The sequence below is a fragment of the Momordica charantia genome (assembly GCF_013281855.1).
Source record: "Momordica charantia cultivar OHB3-1 chromosome 1 unlocalized genomic scaffold, Mcharantia_2.0 BLBB01000001.1, whole genome shotgun sequence".
NCBI lineage: Eukaryota > Viridiplantae > Streptophyta > Magnoliopsida > Cucurbitales > Cucurbitaceae > Momordica > Momordica charantia.
The window spans coordinates 19,063,014-19,084,334 of NW_028275157.1; the positions used below are offsets into that span (position 1 = coordinate 19,063,014).

Genomic DNA, 21,321 nt, shown 5'->3' on the forward strand with positions numbered 1-21,321 from the left:
CCTTTCTATGCATTTCTCTTTTTAAATTATAAATTCAGTTGTTAAAAGTTGGAATCTTTCGCCTTTCGGGGTGATAAATTTAGTGGATTATGTTTTTTCTTTTTCCATTAATTTTATCACTGTTATGATTTGATAGCTAGCATACCCTTTTTCCAAGAAAAATCAGGGGAGAATTTTAACTCAAAGATGAACAACCGACTTATCATCATCAATTGAGCCACTGTTATGGTTATGGGCCAACCACCGTAAATTAGTCTCGTGATAGAAAGACGAGATGTAAATTCAAATGCTTTTTTATATCGTGTGTTACATTAATTAATTTGACTTACGCAAATTAGAACCAAATCGAGAACGTTCATACCATAACTACTGTGTAAGCTTGACGCACTGCCATCCACTTTCTCGTTTGCAATTGTTGAGCTTGACGATAGATTTTTCGACATCTACCATATTGATCGTCTATCTTTAACATTTAGTTAAATTTTTAAATTTTTTTAAAGTAAATTAGCAAATCACAGAAACTTGGATAAAAACAATGGATTATTTGATTTTGAACATAAATATCATAGGTTTAAATACTCTATGCCTTTTATTCATTTTAGTCACTATACTCTCGAAAACATATTTTGTTCTTGTATTTTTTAAAAGTGAATATTTTGGTACCTTAATTTCTCTTGATTATAATTTTAACATAACACCTTACTCGTTAAATTTCTTGTAAGGTAGTTATGAACTTATTTAAAAGATATCAACCGTGTATAAAATTTATATCTAATGGATCACTTTTAAGAAGTAAAAGGATCAAAAGAGAATAACTAAAATAAATAAAAATTGTTGAAAGTACTATTAAAACATAATTTTAAAGTATAGAGACTAAAATAAATCAAAATTAAAAACCGATGAACCGGGAAATTTATAATATGTATAATAGCAAGTTCAGCATAAAATTTTGATGTTTTTTTTTACTCCATTGGCGAATAAAATTGTGATTAATCTTTATGATTTACAGTGTGATTTTATTTAATAGTTAAATTATATATGAGGTTGTGGAGGAGGAAGCAAATAATATGCATAATTCTCCGTATTTTCCATTTTTATATAAAAGGTGTATACGGAAACGGAAAGGGAAAAATCCCTCTCGTCCGGGTCCTTACTTCCTGCCAAGGTTTCTTCTCTTCTCTTCTTCTTCCTTCCCGCTGATCTATGTAAGCACTTCATTTCCATCATACTCTATCCAGATCTAATCTTAAGATGTTTCTGCATTTTTTACGAATCGAGTTTCATCTGCTTGTCGGCATAATTTTCTCATCGTATCTGAATCGATTTGCTGCCATTTCTTGTTTTCAGATTCGCATCTCTTCTTTGCCTTGCTTCCAATTCATCGATTTCTTGTCTTTGGGTTTTCTTTTTATGTTTACTTGTTTCGGTTTCATGAGCACCCTCTCTTTCCCCAAGATTTCGAGGTGATTCAGATGTTGGGAACTTTTGTTGGAGTGCGAACTGTTGATGTTTATGTTTCTTGGCTTCGAGTGTATTGTTTTTGTTCTCTAATTTCTGGGTTTTTGCAAGTTAGTCTATTATCCTTCAAGTTCTTTTCCCCGATTTTTTCATTTTACGTTGGATGCCATTTACTGCATAAGTTAGTAGTTACTGTGTGAATTGAAAGGTAAATTTCGAGTGATAGGTTTCATTTGACATTGATAATTGTTTTGTCGTTATAAATATTGAATTGTTTACACTTTCATGGTAGAAATCTCGTGTTAAAATAATATTTCTAGTCTGTGCACTTTACGAGGTTGCCATTCAATATTAGTTGACATATTCTGTCCATTTACCTCATTTTTCCTCATCAGTAATTTGGTCTGACTACCAATTGGACACACCCAAAAACTTGTTTCGTTTATGCATCATATCTTGTGCCAAGCCATTTGTAATAGAACTGTTGTTACTGCGAATGAAAACTGATTAAGATTTTCATTCCCTTTTCCTATCATTCATCCCGTGATCATGGTTAATCTGGTGTTACAAGTTTAACTTTCAGATAGAAGTGATATGCATAGGATAGCCTTCAGTTAGCTCTACTACATGTTTTGTCTTAAGCAAATGGTTCTAACAATTATTTTACGAATGTGCAGTTGCCTTCTATCTAATTGAAAATATGGTTTTTTCCAATATATGAAAGGATTTTTCTTGTAATGCATATTCAGGACACCTAAGATGCTCGTGCTAATCAAGCATTTGGGAAAGTGGCCTAATAGCTAATACATATTGATAGTTAGAGTTGCTTTTCGTGACTTGCGACCTATAGATCTGGTTTCAATCACTACACCCACCCATGGGTTAGCCTAGTAGCAACAGGAAGAGACTTGGGGATTTTGGGGGCAAGAGTTTAAATCCCATAGTGACCACCTACCTAGGATAATAAATCCTAGTGTTTCTCAATGGCTCAATGTTGTTAGAACCCGCTGTTTGTCCCATTAGAATAGTTGGTGTGCATATGCTGGCTTGCCACTCACGATTTAAAAAAGGAAAAAGAAAAAACTACATACACACACCTTTACCCGATATCCTAGGAGTAGGAGCTCTTTGGTCCAAGAAAATGTTTGAATAAGATGCTCACAGGTGTATAGTTATAACACCCTAGCAATCGTGTGCTTAGGTAGGTGTGCTTTGTGCCTAGCTGTAGGTGTGGCGCCAAACCCTTTGATTCTTGCTTAAGTACACCCCTTTTTATTGAGCTAGGGTCAAAGCAAATTAGAAAAAGGAAATATGAACTAAATGCTGTTGGTTCCTTTTCTTCATTCGACCATCTCACTCGATGCTGTCTCTCTCCAATAAATGTGGTAGAAAGATGGAAATGGGACCTAAGAGGAAGATATAGAGGGTTACAACTATAAGTCAAATGGTGTGACAAATGGGAGTGAAATAGTGATGTTAAGTTTTAATTTTTTAGGTTTTTAGATGTGATTTTGTAGCTATAAGGCTAATAAAGTGCTGTAGAGAAAGACGAATAGCTTATCACGAGGTTTTTCTTCCTTGAGAGACGAGGTGTAAGCATCAATGCAATATGAGGCGTATGCCTCAATTTTAATTTAAAAATAATAGAAATCCTAAATTTATGTGATCAAGTGTTGGTAAACATAATAGTTATATGCAATTCTCAAAAAGATCACCCCTATTAGTTGCCACTTAAATAAAAATTCTAAAAGAACATATTTAACATCACCACTATTGCTTATTCTATAAATCTTGTCTTCAATTTTTTAAAGCCTAATAAAAGTGGTAATAGATTGAATTGTCACAACTCTTGTATTAGCATTCCATACCAAAAAAAAAGAAAAAAAAAATGTTTGTGTTTTGTACTTTGTGCTTTATATTCAGAATTTGCGATTCATAACTAACCTGTGGGCCTGGATTCTTTATGTATTTTGGATTCAATTAACACATACCTTTTCTTGGATTTTAATATCCTGGGAACTACAACCTCTCCATGCTTATCAACAAATGGAAAGAGTTGTTTTAGTCTTTGGGTGGGGTTCCCTCTACCCCCAGCCCTTAGGCTGTCTCCTTTTGATGAGTTAATACACAAGTTTCTTATAAAATATATATATATCCTGGGAACACATTGGTCTAATGAAGTGGGGAACTGAAGCAGTGAAAATAGTTTATACTATTACATTTTACAGGATTGTCTCCAGTTATTATCTTTCAGTATTGTACTTGACAGTTCTCATAACCTTTTCTTTCCTTTGTATAACTTTGTAATGAATTAATGGCCTATTTTTCTTTACTTTGTGGAGATCTCAGGACCTTTACTTTCCTGCTCAGTATTGATTATTTTCAGATTTCTTGGCATTCTTGTCTGTGGTTTTGGTCTGTTATCTTTGCATTCTATTTCTTGTTTTTAATTGCTGTTTGTTATTGACTTTGCTTGACAAATTGATTTTTTATTTTTTTTGCAGGTATTAGACTAAGAAATGGAGTTAGATAGCATTAAAGATGTATTTGACCGCGTAACGAAGAAGCAGAAATTATCTTCTTCCAAAAGTCAAGAAGTAATTGACCAGATCCATCTTGAATTGGAGCAGGTGCTACAAAAAGTACAGTTAGCTGATAATCCTGAATGTCCTATTGATTTGAATTCAGTTTTTTCTGAACTCAAAACGAAGTTAAAAGATATTGCCCCACTCACTCAGCTTGAAAGCACACAGAAGGAGTTGAATGTTGCTCTGAGCAAGTATCCTAAGCTTATTGAGAAGTCCTTCAATCCAGATATATCAAAAGCTTATAGAAATGTTGATTTTGATAGGCATACCGTTAACCAGATTATTGCTAGTCATTTCTATCGCCAGGGTATGTTTGAACTTGGTGATTGCTTTATTAACGAGGCTGGCGAGTCAGAATCTGCTGCCTCGATGAGATCACCATTTCAGGAAATGTATCAGATCCTTGAAGCCATGAAGTCCCGGAATCTAGAGCCAGCTTTGAACTGGGCTTTGAATAACTCAAGTAAACTTAAGGAATGTGGATCGGATCTCTTGCTCAAACTTCATAGCATGCAGTTCATGGAGATTCTACAGAAGGGAGATAGACATGATGCTTTGAAGTATGCTAGGACGTACCTGGCTCCTCTTGCGTCCAACCACATGGCTGAACTTCAGAAACTTATGGCTTGCCTCTTGTGGACTGGAAGGCTTGATTGCTCCCCATACTCCCAATCACAATTATTGTCAGCAACAAATTGGGAAAAAGTTGCCGAGGAGCTTATAAGGCAGTTTTGCAATTTTCTTGGTCAGTCCTATGAGAGTCCCTTGGGCGTAACAGTCGCAGCAGGGGTCCAGGGATTGCCTCCCCTCTTGAAGTTTATGAATGTGATGGCTGGGAAGAAACAGGAATGGCAGTCTATGAAGCAATTGCCTGTGCCCGTGGAGTTGGACAGAGAATTTCAGTTCCATTCCATCTTTGTTTGTCCGGTGTCAAAGGAACAGTCTACCGAAGAAAACCCACCTATGTTGATGCTGTGTGGCCATGTCCTCTGCAAGCAGTCCATCATGAAGATGTCTAAAAACAGCACAAAATCATTTAAGTGCCCATATTGTCCAACAGACATTGATGCTACACGGTGTAGGCAATTGTACTTTTGACGCATACTCAAAAAATTCAATGGTTAATGTTGTATGAAACTTCCTCTCTTCAACTGAACCAATATTTGCAGGATTTAGTTGTATGGTGTAACAAAGGGTGTGAAATGGGGGGGAAATGATGGTCAGTTGTGTACTGTTTGTTGCTGTATTTGTTGTAAATACATATTCTTTCTACGTGTTGGGAATGTTGGGGAGCAAAGTCATTCCACAGACATCTTTCAAGTTTGATAGTTTTACAGCATGGGAGGAGAGTGCTTGGCTGCTTCTGGAAACTCACTTCCTATCAAATAAATACATATCCTTCTCTTTTATTCTGACTAAAGCATAATTGATATTAGGGAAATTTCAGCACTAATCTCAAGTTAAATAGATTTGATCAATTGAGCTCTTGGGTACTTGATTTTTGTGGCTTTTTCTCCTGTTGTTGATTTTGTCATGGGCCTCAAATTTTGTCATCATTAAGCCTTGACCCTTTCAATGAGATGGAGAAGGTGGAATTCGATTCTTGGACCAAATAGAAATACAGATCCAGGCCCCCATCCCCCTCCATATATAAGAATATTACAAGAAAAGATACAATACTTGGAGCAAGAGTTGGCTCTTAATTACCAACTTTTACACCTCCTCCTTAGTCTTTTTGTCGCTCATTTTGGAGACCTTGCTGTCCACATAGACATGAGGATGATGATGAGGCAGCATGCAGCTTGCCCATTTTTTATTTTTATTTTTTAAAATATTGCATATGAATAGAATAATGGGCAGATTGAGCACTAGGGGGGATGGCTGATACCCACAATCACATACACTACTTTATTATTACATTATTCATAGACATCATTTATGCTCCTTCAAGCAATACATTATCATAAAAGAAAAGAAAAGTAAAGTTGGCTAAAGAATACGGAGCCTTAAACCCCACTCATCACAATTGGTTCCAAAAGTCTGCGCAATTTAAGGAACTCATTACCCCTCCAAAAGGCAAAAACCGCAGTAAAGAAACACCTCTAAAAATGAAAGCTTGAAAAAGCCTCCCTTCTCTTACCCTCCTGTCCTTTTTTAGCCTTTTCCCCTCGCATTTATGTGCTTTTAAGTATTGTGTGCTGCCTGATCCCTTCTTCTGGATGTCCAACATGTTCAGTCATTGTTTATTTGTTTAAACATGGGAAAGTTTTTGACAGTGCTAGTAATTTAGTCCATTTCTATTCTGATGCTATTACAGTACCTGAAATTTGTATACCATTGTCTTTGAAATTTGTAACTATCGATTTCTATTCTAAGAGTAGGATAGTTTAATACTTGGAAGTTTGAGAAATCGTTCAATTTAGATCTTGGAAGTCATAGGCTTATAGTTAGAGACTGTGACACTAGCAAAATTATTATCCCAACATAAAAAGAACCAAATCTCAGACACAATAGGGAAAATTGGGTACTTTCAAGAAAGATGGGTACAGCTTTGATTTTGCATTTTGTGAGGTCTCATCAGAAAGATGGGAAACTGATTTGATACAGCACTTTCACCATTAACATCATAATCTCTCTCTCTTCCCCTAATGATGTTTGAGGTTATCCAGAGTGTTTCTTTTTTCTGCTTTTTCTTTTTTGACATTTGACAGACTAAAGAAATGGTAGTGCGCCACATGTGAGAGTGAGACTCAGATGATATCCAAATATCACCCAATCCACATAATATAATTTATATGAATCACTCCCAAATGTATTATCTACTCCATTAACATAAACCCTTCACAAACAAATACCACTCACCCACCCACCCACATGATTTTTACAACTAATCCCAAATTCTTAAACGCCCCGAAAACAGATCCAAAACAATTCATAAATCCTGAAAGCAGAGGAAGGCCGAATTCCAACCGAACCACAAACAAAATGACTTGAACATCAACAGCTCATACAAACAAACAGACAAACGTACAAAACTGGACATGTTCAGAGTTCATTCATAACAATAATAATAACTATATCATATCTTCAAGTTTTTACAAAATTCAACACCTCGAGAAGCGAATATTTTAAGAAGATACAAACAGAGGTTTTGATCCAAAATAATCCAATTTCTGGTATGTGAGTGAGAGTGGGGACAAATCACCTCCAAACTATTCCTTTACTCTGCCAACGCCCAAGAATTCAACTTTTATAAAGGTAAAAGGGCCTAGCCGTCTTGTACCTCTTGTCCATATTCTAGGCCCGGCCCCATTTCCACTAGTCCAATCATAACCCCCCTTTTTTTTTTCTTTTTATTATTTTTTTTATTTTCAAGAATGATTTATTTTCTTCTTCTTCTTTTAATTTTTTTAATTAAAATCTGGCATCTTCGAAGCCGTGCAAATCGCTGACTCTGTTCATCGACTTTCTCATGATCGCCACTTTGGCAAGTCTTTCAGCAGCTCTCCAAGCCGACGTCGGCGTGAGCGGCTCCAGCTTTTCGTCTACCCGGCTCGGCTCTCGTCCCATTACGTTCTGTCTTTGGCTTTGCATCTGTAGCTGTTGTTTCCGGCGGCTGAGGGCGGCTGACTCGGCGTCCAAGCCTTTTATGTACTCGCTAGCCGATGTGGAGCCGGATTGCTTCAGCAGCAGGGCTCGAGCCGATGACACCAAGTGATGCGCTGCCGAGAAATCGTTGTGTTCCATCAATCGCTGTGACTCGGCTACAGCTCGGATCGTGACGTGGAGGTTCCTCAGGCGTTCGATGTTGGAGCCGGAAGATCGGACGGCCCGCGGCCTGGGTACTGGCAATGCATGTAGTTTAGAACAAACAAGTCCCTGCGATGACGGGTCCCTGAAAGTTGATCGTACGGACAGTAATGGGTGGGTCCCAATGGAAGAAGCTGGCACTTTCAATTCCACTAGCAATTCTCGAACTTCATCAGGAGAGAGATCCCCGACCCGGATTGAACCGGGTTCGAGGGCAGTTGGACGAGCGGTTAGTGAATAGACAGCGGCGATCTCGGCCGGCGATGAACCGGATACGAACCCGAGTTGGAGTCTGAGATCTTGAACTACCACGCTTAACAAGCCGCTCACGCATTTGGCCAGCGCGTCTTCCGGCGGCGCGGGACCGTCGCCGAAGGCGACGGTGTGAACGGGAATCTCCAGGTGAGGGAAGCGCGTGGAACACACGACGGGAGACGATCGTTTGCAGTTGCCGGAGTAGTACGCTCCGACGCGATCGTCGTGTCCATCGGAAAGGAGGATGATGCTGGCGGCGGAATTTCTCTCCCGCCGATCTTCGAGCACCTTCGCGGCCTTCTTGATTGCGTCGTTAACGCACGCTCCTTGGCCGACTTCGCAGAGTAGGTCGACGATTCGGCGCGCCGATCGACGGCCATTGGATGTCATTCTCCGTAGAGACAACAACCGCTTGGAGCTGGCGGAGAACGCCACAATCGAGAGGCGGTCCTTGCAACAGAGCGAAGAAATAACCAGTCGCATAGTTCGTTTCACCATCTGGAGTTTGGCGCTGTTCGTGCTCGCACTGACATCCAAAACGGTTACCAAATCAATTGGAGGACGGAGGTTTCGGCTCATCGGCGATGACGACGTCGTTGCAGATCGAGGCGGAGCCTTGACCTTCAACACCACCGCATAGGTCTCATAGCTCCGACCAACTGCGACTACCGCTGCCTCCGGCAATAGACTCACTTCAACATTTTTCACAACGTTAGGTAGTTTTGGAGAGGATAACGGTGCAGATGTTGCAAAAAACCCTTGGAACTCTACTGCGCTATCCTGTTCTTCTTCGTCTTCGTTTTCGTCGGATTCTGGTATTGGATTGAAGCGACCACCGGAAGTCGGGGACATCAAAGGCTCGTCATCGTTGTAAACTTTGAATGGCTTCGATTTAAGGTCTCCGAGTTTAACCGATTCAACTCCTCTTGTCTTCTCTGTCTGGATTGGTTGCTTCTGAGGGTTGTGAGTATCGAGCAACGGAGCTTCGTTCCAAATGGAGCTGCAAACGGGGCACGCTACAGTCCGGTGCTTCTTGATGTGCGCTGAGATGCAAGGAAAGTGAAAGGAGTGGGAGCATTCTGAAGTGAAAATGGCCGTTCCTTGTCCTCTTTTAACGCTTTGTAAGCAGATTCCGCACCTACTCTGCAAAGACAAGGGAGAGACGGGAGGGAATCGAGTTAAATGATGGCTAATTGGAAAAAAATAAAAATAAAAATAAAAATAAAAGAAGCGAACTAAAAAAGTGAAGGAATTAGAGGGAGAAACTCGATCAATGTTCGACTACTACAATGATGTAACCGTAACAGAGTACAGCAGAATTGCATACCTTGGAGAGTCGTAAGCCGGATTTAATGAAGGAGAAACTGGAGGGCGATTTTGGGGAAGAAGGATTGGAGAACTGGAACAATCTGGAGCCATTGGTTTTCTTTTGGAGCTTGGGGCTATTGTGCGTCGACGAAGCTGTAGTAGCAGTAGCAACCGAGGTCCGGCATCGGAGGCCGAGGCCTGGCTCCGGCTGCCGCCGTGACTGCGAGCGAGGCGTGGATGGGTTGGAGAAAAACCCAAATTTAGAGCTGATTCTAGGGCTCTGGCTCTGGCTCTGGCTATTAACGGTATTCTCTTTCAACACCTTCGTCTCTGAATCTTTAGGAATAGAAGTGCAAAACGCTCTTCTCCACCCCGTCATTGTTTGTTTCCCACAATCCGATCTGATCTGATTTAATCTCTGAAAAAGCGAAGCTCAGGAGGTGGAAAAGAATTTGGGGGCAATTTGATTTGGGAAAGGGATTAATAGGAATATGGAATCAGAGATGAAAATGGATAACATGGAACGAGCCCTGGGGAAGGGGATGGATGATAAAAAAACTGAAAAGAAGATGACAAAAGCTTCCTTCTTCCTTTGCAATATAATTTGTTGCTGTTTGAAGAGCCCCAAAAAAGCACTGCAAAGAAAAGGCCACACTGTAGCTTCCAAATCGAAACTCTGTCTCTGTGTCTGTGTGTGAACTGTGAACTGAGAAGCTGAAGGATATGATACAACAAAAGAATACAAAACAAAAAAGAAAGCTTCTCGGGAATAATTAATAATGCATCTCAATTCTGAGGGGAGAAAGGGTAAGGTAAGAATTGTGGGAACAAGTAAGAACTCGCCGGTGCGGGTGACCGGCAACTGGAGGTTGCCGCCTCTTATGACAGGTCAACGCGGTCGCTTCTAATGGAAAATTTACATTCTAAGAAAATTACACGTGTCCCTTTATTTATTTTATTTTACAGATTTAAAGAAGAAGCAAAGCTAAATTTATGTCATTCATTTTCATACTCAACAAGGTAATATAAATATAGAAAAACAGAAAGTAAAATAAAATAAAATAAAAATTGATGCATGGTTTGGTCGGTTCAGCATTTGATGCCCAGAGCAAAAAAACTTGCCAATTCGAGTGATTGAGAGTAGATTGTGGGTGGGTAGGAAATATTTTTTGGTAAGATGGGGCTGTCCCTTACCTTTTATTATTTGTTAAAAAGGGGATGGGCTGAGGGGCGAGGGCCGAGGCGCTGAGGCCTCTGCCACTGCACCTGCAGGCTGCAGCCACCCACTGGGATGCTTCTGATTCTGTCCCTTTGGATACACACACGGTCCATTCTTTTGCACGTTCAATTTCATTAATTTGGATGAGATCTTCAAGATTTTGTTTTCCCTTAATAATACTAATAATATGTTTCTTTGGCTCTTTTCACTTTGCTGCCTCTCTGTTTTTCTTCTTCTTTTGATTATTGCTTCTTTTTCTATGTCTCACTCTTCTTCCCACTTTTAACTATTTCAAATCGAAATATGACTAACATGAATACAATTTGATGCTGTAGATGTCATGAGTTCAAATCTTACACCACACCACTTATTGTATAAAATAACTATTTCAAAATATGTCATATAATTGTGCTTTGTATCACACCACACTTGACTCTTTAACTCAAAATGTTTTATAGTGTCAAAATGAAACTAATTACAATTGACCATTATCTTTTACTCTCGTGGATATTGAAGAAATTTATTCAATTTATCTTAGATAATCATTTTACATGAATGCTAGTAAAGATTAAAATTTTGTCATATCAAATTATGAAGGAAAGAAAGAGGTTTTCAAACAGGTAGGATTTCTTCAACCTTCACTTTTTTTATATATATTTTTATAAATTATAATTGACATTGCTCAAATGTTAATAAAATCAATAATAATTTTTGTAACAAAACACGCTTCTCAACTTTGTAATAATGATTAAAATATCAATAATTCAACATATGTGTACATAAATTGAATGTTTTTTTGAGAAAAATAACATAGAGAAGATGACAAGTAGAAGCAATTTTTGGGCTAAGGGGATCTTGACTCATGGGACTATATTCACATGCTTTCCAAAGTCCAATGCTCAATAATTATATAAAAAAGAAATGAGAGATGTGTGTTTTGAAATTTGACTTACTATTAAAGCCAAAAGCCGCAGTTTTTATTTAGAAAAAAAATATATAAACTTTAAAAATAAGTTGATGGAGATCTACAATCTTTATCAAAGAAAATAGCTTGATTTTCAAGCCACCAACAAAAATATTATTTTATTGTATCATATAAATAATCAGAAAAAGATATTTCTGGAGGCTTCAGTTATGGGGTAGAGCAAACTTAGGTAATGCACATTAATGTGACAAGGATTTTTTAAAACCCAGCATTATTGAGTTGACGTGACTCTCTCTCCAAAAATTTAAAATTAAACTAAAACCATGTTCCTAGAATTATTTCATTATTAATTTGTTTTGGGAATAAATTAACCAGAAATGGTGGGATTGGAAATTCAAGTATGGGAATTAAATTAATAATTAGTAAAAGAAAAAAAGAACTGATTAAAATTTTGTGTGGGTAACATGGGCTACTTATTGCTGTTCGCATTATTGGCAGCAAAACCGTTCTTAATGCTTACTTTTTTGAAAGAAAACTCCCTTTTTCTTTTATTTAATTTGATTGGTTGACGGTGAGAGCAAATCACAGCCGTGGATTCTCCAATGTTACGGAGTTCGAGAAAATAATTACCCACGATCCGGATCCACTAGGGACTGAACGGAACGGAACGTAAACGGGTCCGTCCGTGGGACGGTGAGTGGCGGTAAATGAAAAAGAGGAAAATGATGGGGAGGTGAAGGTAATTAGTGGAAAATAATTAGGGTTTTGAGTTAATAATATTGGGAATTGGGGTTGGTTCGTGTGGATTCTCAACTCGCGGTTTGATTATGTTTTCAAAGAGTGACCGGTTACCGGCTGGATGGAGGATGAATGACGTGGCATGTGAGAGATTTAATGATTTCAACTTTTAATCCATGCACGAGATAATTCTGTGTACGGGTGACAGCAAGGTCAAGTCCCGCTTTCAAACATTCGTTTAATCATTTTTATTCACTTTTTTTACCCTTCCAATTTATATCTCTTCCTATTAACCCCCCCTTTTTTTGAATTTTTCAAAAAAAGGGAGCTCAACATTTTAAAACAATATTATATTGAATATAAATAAATACCGAGGAAAATTGTGTGCACAGAAGATTGTGACGAAAAATATGTGTCCCCACAATTTATCTTTTCAATTATTATTATTTGTTTGTTTATTATTATTTTTAATTAAAGAAGGAATAAAATATAGAGAAAAGGTAAGGGGGGAAAGTAGAGAGAGAGAGAGAGGTAGTAAAAATTCGATGGAGATTAAAATTACTAGAAGAAAGATGTACAAAAAGAATGTAACAAAGAAAAAGTCTATGCAAAAGGAGATTTAAGAAGATAAAAGTATATTTTCAAAGTTAGTAAAGAAAAGAAAAGTGCATGGCCAAAAGAGATCGCTTAGAAAAGAAAAAAGTATATAAAGACAATAAAATAGAAAAGAGATAAATAACTTTTTCATTCACGAGGTGTTTCGCAAATAATTTCTTTCATAAATTTCCAAAATTTTTTAATTTAGTGGTTAATCTTTCTTCAAAGACTTTAAAATATTTTATGTCTATCTGTTTTTACCAAGTTTTTTTAGTAGAACATGTAGAGATGTGGATTTGAACACAATATTTTTTAATCGGAAAATAACTATGTTTAGATTGGTTTGTTTTCACTTTATTAAATTATAAAAAATATGACATAATGTATATATATTTTTGATTGAATTGATGTAAAAATTATTTTTTTTACACTTTCTTCTCATTGTTGCCCTTTTCGTCCGACTTTCTCCTCCCTCTAGTGGTTGGATTCTATATTTCTCCCAACAAAAGAGAGAATAAATAGGAAATGCCAAACGGGAGGCTCCAACAGTCGTTTTTAGCATCAATAATTTCAAACTATTTAGTTTCATTCTCAATTTTAAATACAACAATATTGCAATCAAGCTAGAAAGTAAAAGTTCGGTAGAATGAAACTTATATCAAAACTCCACCAAATTTTAGGCCAAAACAAAAAATTTCCATGAATCAATATCAACAATTTTTCTTTAAAAAAAAATGATTGTACTTGCATATTGAACAAAGGTTAATGCATGTTAGAGAGCCGTTGTCTCTTCTAATAATTGATTCGTACTTGTACTAATAATTGTCAAAGTAAAGAACGAAGAAAACGAAACTTTCTCTTTTAATTAAATTATTTCTAATATTTAAAATCGAACTAAGAACACAAAACTTTCTCTTTTAATTAAATTGTTTCTAATATTTAAAATCAAAACTAAAATTGAACGAATTTTTTTTTTATTAATTTGGATATCGGAGGGGACTCAATTCCTCACTCTCCTAATGTTTTAAAAATTTTGGCGTCACTTTCACTTTACTTGGTTCTTTTAAGTTTGAATATATGAACAAGGCAAAAATAATTAAAATGGGGGCTTTTTTATGTAACATAAAAATAATAAAATTGGGAGGGCGGGCAGCGGGCAGTGTTTAGAGTACAATTATTTGCACTGAATGTGAAGTTAGGGCAGCGCATGATTGAAGGGAATTGGGGTTGGGTGGGCCTCTCTGCCCCCCCACCAATCAATCAATCAATGCTCTATCTTTTTATTTGTCATCTCCACAATTTTGTCACATTTCATTTCAAATTTCTTTTACTCTCTCTCTCTTCTAAAAATAATAAAATAATAATTTAAGTTTGTTGTAATTTTAAAATTATAACCATTAAATTAAAGACACTAAAGATTTTATTAAAAGTCCAACAAAACATCAACTTATATTGAGTCAACCTAATAAGCGACAAATCTCCACCATTAATCTCAACTAAATACAGCCTAATTATATACTCATTCACATGGCCTAATTGCTGTTAGATTTTCTTTAGCATTTCAATTTCCAAGATACTAGGACTAAAAGAATACAAGGGCAAAATATATAACAACCCAAATATATGAAGTAGAAAAAGTTAATTAATAAACTCCTGAATTTTAAAAAATGTTTGATATCTCCCTAAATTTTTAATGTTGTGTATGATAGATCAATTAACTTTAAATTTTACATCGAAAGTTTTTAAAATTCCCAAACTTTGTCATACACAAAATTAAAAGTTTAAGATTCTACGTGACACAATTTTCATTTGTATGTTTAATAAAATATTTTTTTTAGATGTCAAATAGACCAAGAACCTATTAGACACCAAATTAAAAATTTAAGGATCTGTTAAACATTTTTTAAAGTTCATGGATGGCCTATTAAATATATATTTTTTAAACTTTAGAGAAAACTTAAAAATTCAGGTACTAAACTTGTAATTTAATTTTATGGGAGTAAAAATATGTTTGAATTTGATGGTATGGTGTGAAATTGGTGTTATTATTGAAGTTTGGCCTATTATTTTGGGGGATGATGTCATGTGTAGAAGAAAACAGAAATAGTGGATGAGGTTGATGAAAAGCTTTTGTGGGTGAGGGTGACGGTGAGAAATGAGAGGGAAGTTTGATATATTATGCATTAATTCAAATAATGGAGTTGTGTTTGTCCTTTATGATTCCTTCTTCCAAGCATGAAGCATATGTCTCTTGTTACACATATATAATATAAGCTCAAGGCAACAGCCTATAACCATAGACAGTATTGGAGAATGGAGATCCCACCCCCATCATATCATAAATAATTTTTCTATGCTTACATTTACATTTTTATTGCACTTAACTTTATGCTAGTGGATTTGTTCAAATTTTGATAAACAATCCTCTCTTGGATGGATGAAAAATGAAATTTACGCCAGACACACTGAAATTTACATGGATTTTCGATTTTGGTCCTTGTGTTTTAAAATTTTGAATTTCACTTTTTTTTTTTTAATGAATTTGTGGGTTTTAGATGTTATATGCCTAATTCAACTTACTCAAAAAAATCTAACCAACCTTGCCAAAATAAATAGCCTACTTAATCGCTTACCTGTATATCCTACCAATCAACATTTTATTAAAAAGATGAAAATTTTATTTTTTATTTGTCTTTGAAATTTTATTTTACTTTTTATCCGTGGTGTGGACCCCACTTTAACAAGGAATCTTAGCCTATTTGGGACGGGTCCCGCAAAAGTCTTTTTTTTTTTTTTTTTTTTTTTTGCAACCCCATCAAATAATACCAAGAAGGTCAAATAAATATAAAAAGAAGTGATTTCTAAAAATATATATATATATTTAATTTTTTTAGTGAGACACTCCTTTTTATATATATATATGGTTGCTATTAGGACAAAAACTTCTTCTACAGTGTGAAGAGTAACATTCCTTTTTCGAAAATGTGCAAACTAAATTTTGATTTTTAATATTTCAACTGAGAATGTCCTCTTCTAATTTAAAACTTCATTTTTAATTGTCTAATCTCATTGTTTTTTTTTCTTTTAAGTAATCTCTTAGTTAGATACATGAGTCAATCACTGCTGAGTTAAATTCATGATATCTAATCTTAATTATTATATCTACATCATAATACAGAACAAAGTCATTAAGGTTAGGATTAAAATTGACTCCCTGAATATAAATATAAAGAAAACAATTTTCTTTAAGTAAAAAAAAATCCCGGATCATTTAATGAAATGTCTATTTTAATTTTTTTAAAATACGTCTATTTTAGTTTTTATATTCATTTCCGTTCTTGTTACGATGTTGTCACTTAATACAATCTTATCCACATACCCAACACCCATCTTATATAGCCTATGGAAGGGCTCCATTACGTTACATTATACAAATGCAAAACCACACTATTCATTTTTTAAATAATTAACAACAAGATAATGATGAAAACACATAACGATTATTTAAGAAAAAAAAACAAATTTAATGACTGAAGTGACCCTGTTAAAAGATTTGTAGATAAAAACAAACAAATTTTGCAATTTTATGGGCTAAAACAAAACGACATAATCTACAAAAATAATAAAAGAAGAAGAAGAAGAAGAAGAAGTATTGTGGAAGGAAAATAAACAATCAATTTGAATTAAAGAATTAAGAAAAATAGAGAAATCATGATTTGATGTGGTTTCAAAAGAGGCCTAATGATCTGATTTGCATCCACAAAGGATTAGGAAGCAGCAATTATATTGATAAATAAGGGAGCCAAGTCTAAGTCCACTCAAAGCAGTGGGATGCAAAGGAAATGCACCATCCAAACCCTAATTATTAATCTCCTCACTCCTCAACACACAATTTCATTTCATTTATTATACATTAAATATAATTAAATGGATTTGATTTCCCACCAAATATCATTGCCGATGCTTTTCTTGAAAAGAAAAAAAAAATCAATTGAATGGGTTTCTTTTTTTAAAGTCCACTGAAGAGAAGCATATGGTTCCAAGGCATATGGGCACCAGAAATTAAGTTGATTTTGATTATTTAAATAAAGAGAAAACTACACAACATGTGATGGATGGATGGATGTTGAGCCCTTTTCGACTTCCCAATCCCAACATTAAAATTGATCCATGTTCATTGTTCCTGAAAGAAAACCATTTAATTTGTTATGCAAAATTTGATGCATACCCTCTACTTGGCTTCCAAGTTCCAAGGCCTGAATTCCCCATATGCTCTCCATTTTAAAAGAATCCTAATCCTTGATTAACTTTGAGGCTGGGTGGAGGAGGAATTTGAATTTGAATATGTTGGAAGTTGGAAGTTGGAAGTGTTTTTTTTAGAAGCATTACAAGATTTTGGCAGCATTAGGCGGCAAGGCAACTTAAAGGAGAGGCATTTATGGAACTTTTTGGGAAATAAAAGCACCATCTTGTGTTCTGCTTCTGCCACCACTGGGTGAGACCAATAGGTCTTGAGTGATCCCCATAATGAGAAAAGCCAATGATGCTCATGGATTTGGATGGGGCTTAAAACCAGATTGTTATTAACCCTGACATGCCCAGAAAACCAGAACAACCACAACCAAAAACAATGCAAATACTGACACATCATATTGCCTTGGGCTTACACACATGGTTTGACTTACCCAGTCACCACCTTTTCTTTTAAATTCGATCTATGGAGATCAGAGTTGGGGTAAACACCCATTTAACTCAACTTATGGTTAAGTTTCGTACTTCAACTTTCAAGTTTATATCTTATAAGCTAAGCTTTTAGGCTTTTGAAGAAGTATCTAATAGATCATTTACTAAAGTCGTAAAAAAGTCACACCTAATATGCACTCGACTTCTTAACTTCTAGTTACACTAGTCTAACCATGAATCAAATTTTCCAACAAACCAACATGCTAGAAAGACAAGAGGGTGGAGATTGGTACGAGAAGGAATAGGAACAAAGTGCTTATTCTTGATTATAAAATGGCTGGAGTTTACCAAGTGAATTGTAAAATTTACTATTGGTGTTGTTCTTTTTTTTTTTTTTTAACCTACTGTTAGTTTCAAATCTGAAAGAAAATATCTATATATATAACGACAGTCGCAAGATAAATTGAATGTATTGCATGATTACCAGCAAGGATGTGGTTTATGAGCCATAAAGTAATTTGAGCATCTGTCAACATCTGAGACAACAAGAAATAAATGTAGAAGAAGAACATAGCGATTCCTTACACCTACTTTTAACAAAAAACAAGTGAGACACAGAAATATTTACCATGTTTTTCAAAAAGCTGTCTTTCCAACTTTCTAATAATTTAAACTTTCAATGGGAAGGTTGTACATACGACTTAAAAGCATCTGATTTCAAGCAATCTTTTTTCAAATTTTTTCTTTCATCCCAATGCACACCAAACACATACAACTCAATTTATCAAGAATCATGTTCTCAAGTTTCTCTCATCTTCAAAGTTCAAAGTTCAAAATTCAAAATTCAAAGTTCAAAGTTCATCCCAAATAGTAAAGATGTCACTACCTCTCTCTCTCGTCACTGTCCAATGTCCATTCACCATTGACATGATAGTGCGAAAAAACAAGGTGGGGTGGTGGGAAAAACGCGTGGATGCACAGTGGGTGAGCAAAACAAGAGAAATTTTGTGAGAGTTTTGAAGTTTGATCTAATGGCTAAGTTTTGTCAAATCTTTGGTTTCTTCATCATAAGTTATTTAGGGAAGGTGGGGGCCGGCATGAGAAGTGGCCATAAAAAGGTGCAGTGATTATGAGAGTACAATTCGACGTTAATGTGGACAGAACAGAAGGTGTAAGGACTGCCAATACTGCCAATGCCCACACCGAAATCACTGTATGTATTCCAAAGTTAATTAAATGGGTGTGGTGTGGTTGTGCTTGAGACTTGAGAGGCTCTGTTTTTCTAGTTCATTCAGGACTTTTCACAAACGTGTTCCTTTCATTATCTCTCGCTTGAATTGCAGGGTGTCCTTTTCTGCAATTTAATGTATTTTTCCTTCTGCTTTCCAATAGAGTTGCTGTCTCATATTGTATTGAACACGTTCATCAAGTTGTAAGAGATGGTGTTCTGTTCTTTGCTTGAACAACAACGACATCTTAGTCTACTCATAGCCACCCGAAATCAAGATTTATGTCCTTCCCCTAATAAACTTCTCTCGCTTTTAATTGCTCTCAGTTTATTCTCGAGTTCGTAGCGTTGGGTTGTTGATACATGAAGTGATGTTTTGATATGCTAGTAAATATTTTGTGTTAGATAAAAGTAGAATTTTCAATCCATGATTGCCTACCATTGGATTCCAATTCTAGGATCTACAATCCCCTAACAGATTCTATGAACAATCTATCAAACTCCCGTTAATCATAATATGTTATATGGTATATCTAAGCATTTGTCTCAACCCAATAAAAGTCCATAGGTCCTTTTTTCTATTGCCTATAATTTCTTGCTGTTTGTAGCCTTTGTGTTTTAATTGACGATAAACACTATTTTTTATTTATTCTGTTTATGATGGTTGAAAAACAAGAATGCACTTGTAAGTTGTATCTCTGTTTATAGGCTGAAAAGCAATTTCTTTTTAGATTTTATTTTAGACAAAGGAAATAAAATAGTAATAAAGAAACAGTGAGAATGTGCCAAGAGTAGTGTAAAAAAGTACCTATAAAAATGACAAAAGTATTCATAAACAAACAATATAGTGCAAAGTGTCTCGAAAGAGAACAATATAGTGAAAGTGATGTAGCTATTAAATAGGGAATCAGTATTCAGTCCTACAAAATTAGTAGTAGAGAAAATTCCAAAAAATAACACGCATTAAAAGAGAATAATGAAATATATATATATATATATTATTTAGATATTGAAAATGGTGTTCACCCTTTCAAAAATAAAGAAAGTTAGTTCTCTCTGTTTTTTTTTTTACTTTTTTCAAATTTATGAATTATGACTATTTTCATAAAAGTCATGATGAGAAGCCACACACAAAATATCCTCATCAAAGAAGGGTGTTTTTTTTCTTCATTATCAAATAAAAAAGGTACAACCTGAAATCAAAATGTCCAAACCCAATAAAAGTAAACACCTAATCACAAGATCTTTTTTTTTTTCTTTTCCAAAGAAGTGTTAACTTCTTCACTTAGATTTTAGATGAAATTAAAAATTTTTAAAGTTAATTTTGACTCACTAAATGAAAAGGAAAAAGTAAAGAATCAAATTTCCCAAATTAGAAAAGTTTTGAATAAGTGAAATCAATTATGGGTCATGAGACCATTCAGGGTCAGGTTATTCTTCCAACACCTGGGAATATAATCTCTCAAATAAAGGTAAGGAAATCAAAGGCCATACAATAATTAAAGAAATCTACCTCAATAAATCCTGTCCTGTTGCGTCGCATCATGGGCCCAAATAATACTCGAACAGCACCCACTTGAAAGCTAAGCTTCAATAGAGCCAAAATTACCATATGATTAAAAGATTTATCAACTGAAATATTAACTTCCTCGCCTATGAGACAGTGGCCGCTGTGAAAGAGACTCTGAAATGGAGATTTCAATGGTAAACAACAAAAAGGCACCATTCAATTCTAATTTCTAGCTCTAAATAATTGAGAAAGAAGATATGATAGTCCATATAATCTAGAGCTAACAGGTCCCATCAAAGAACCCCTTTGTTCTCACTTACTTTATAGGGACCTGTCATGATTTATAATGCACTAACCTATGATCAATAATTGCGATTAAGGAATCGAATCCATGGACCTGAATTTTTTATGATGCAAAAATTAACAATTCGCAGGCAGTTCAGAATGGACAAAGCCGAAAGGTAAAGAAAATATGTTCTCATATATAATAGTCGAATCAAACAAAAAGGGAGATGGAGGAAATGAAAGTGTTGAGATGACATGTGATTCACACATAATCAAACCAAAAAGGTTGATGAAATAGCAATGAGGTAGATATAATTGCTTCCACTCGCACGGATACTATTTCAGATAAGGAAACTACATGCTTGCTTATCCATTCTATGAGATGGTCAGCATACCTAATCAATGAGATGTGAAATTTGCTTAACATTGAAAAAGTCAAATTCGTAATACTTTGAACTTTAAAGTAACAAACTTTCTGTGCGTCTCAAAAATTTTATTCACATAATGACATTAGCTAATAACTTTTTGAAACTAAAACGTAACTAATCTATCTCAGATTACAACGTAACTTATCACTACTAAACAATGGCGACCATAGCTAATTGGGTTCTCTTTGCTTTTACCACACAGCTGAAGCTTCAAAGCAAGGAAATCTTAGCCGGCAAATTAAGCAGAGAACATCCGGTCCTATTTTTAAGTGCGTTTAACAAATACAAA

The 21,321-nt window shown here is 35.4% G+C and overlaps 2 protein-coding genes across 4 annotated transcripts; one reads left to right on the forward strand and one right to left on the reverse strand.

Annotated features, from left to right (window-relative positions):
* Positions 1–1,058: 1,058 nt before the first annotated feature.
* On the forward strand, positions 1,059–5,455 carry LOC111005703 (protein RMD5 homolog). 3 transcript variants are annotated; one of them, XM_022277307.2, is made up of 2 exons: positions 1,059–1,205; positions 3,963–5,455. In XM_022277307.2, exon 2 carries the CDS (start codon positions 3,978–3,980, stop codon positions 5,142–5,144), a length of 1,167 nt encoding a protein of 388 aa, XP_022132999.1. In that variant the 5' UTR covers positions 1,059–1,205; positions 3,963–3,977; the 3' UTR covers positions 5,145–5,455. The 3 variants fall into 3 exon arrangements, with proteins under 3 accessions (XP_022132999.1, XP_022133000.1, XP_087976678.1); XM_022277308.2 differs by having other exon boundaries at positions 1,065–1,165; XM_088120552.1 differs by lacking the exon at positions 1,059–1,205 and adding an exon at positions 1,242–1,568.
* Positions 5,456–7,074: 1,619 nt separating this feature from the next.
* On the reverse strand, positions 7,075–10,261 carry LOC111005335 (E3 ubiquitin-protein ligase WAVH1). Its single transcript, XM_022276799.2, has 2 exons — positions 9,439–10,261; positions 7,075–9,254 (listed from the first exon to the last, which is right to left on the reverse strand). The coding sequence occupies exons 1-2, from the start codon at positions 9,796–9,798 to the stop codon at positions 7,461–7,463; spliced, it is 2,154 nt and encodes a 717-aa protein (XP_022132491.2). The 5' UTR covers positions 9,799–10,261; the 3' UTR covers positions 7,075–7,460.
* Between the last annotated feature and the right edge of the window lie 11,060 nt (positions 10,262–21,321).

What these genes read in the sequence shown, in the direction of transcription:
- LOC111005703 (XM_022277307.2), top strand. Translation starts at nt 3,978, where the DNA reads ATGGAGTTAGATAGCATTAAAGATGTATTTGACCGCGTAACGAAGAAG.
- LOC111005335 (XM_022276799.2), bottom strand. Translation starts at nt 9,798, where the DNA reads ATGACGGGGTGGAGAAGAGCGTTTTGCACTTCTATTCCTAAAGATTCA. An exon ending in CCGGCTTACGACTCTCCAAG is followed by an intron (nt 9,255 to 9,438) that starts GTATGCAATTCT and finishes TTGTCTTTGCAG; the next exon opens with AGTAGGTGCGGAATCTGCTT.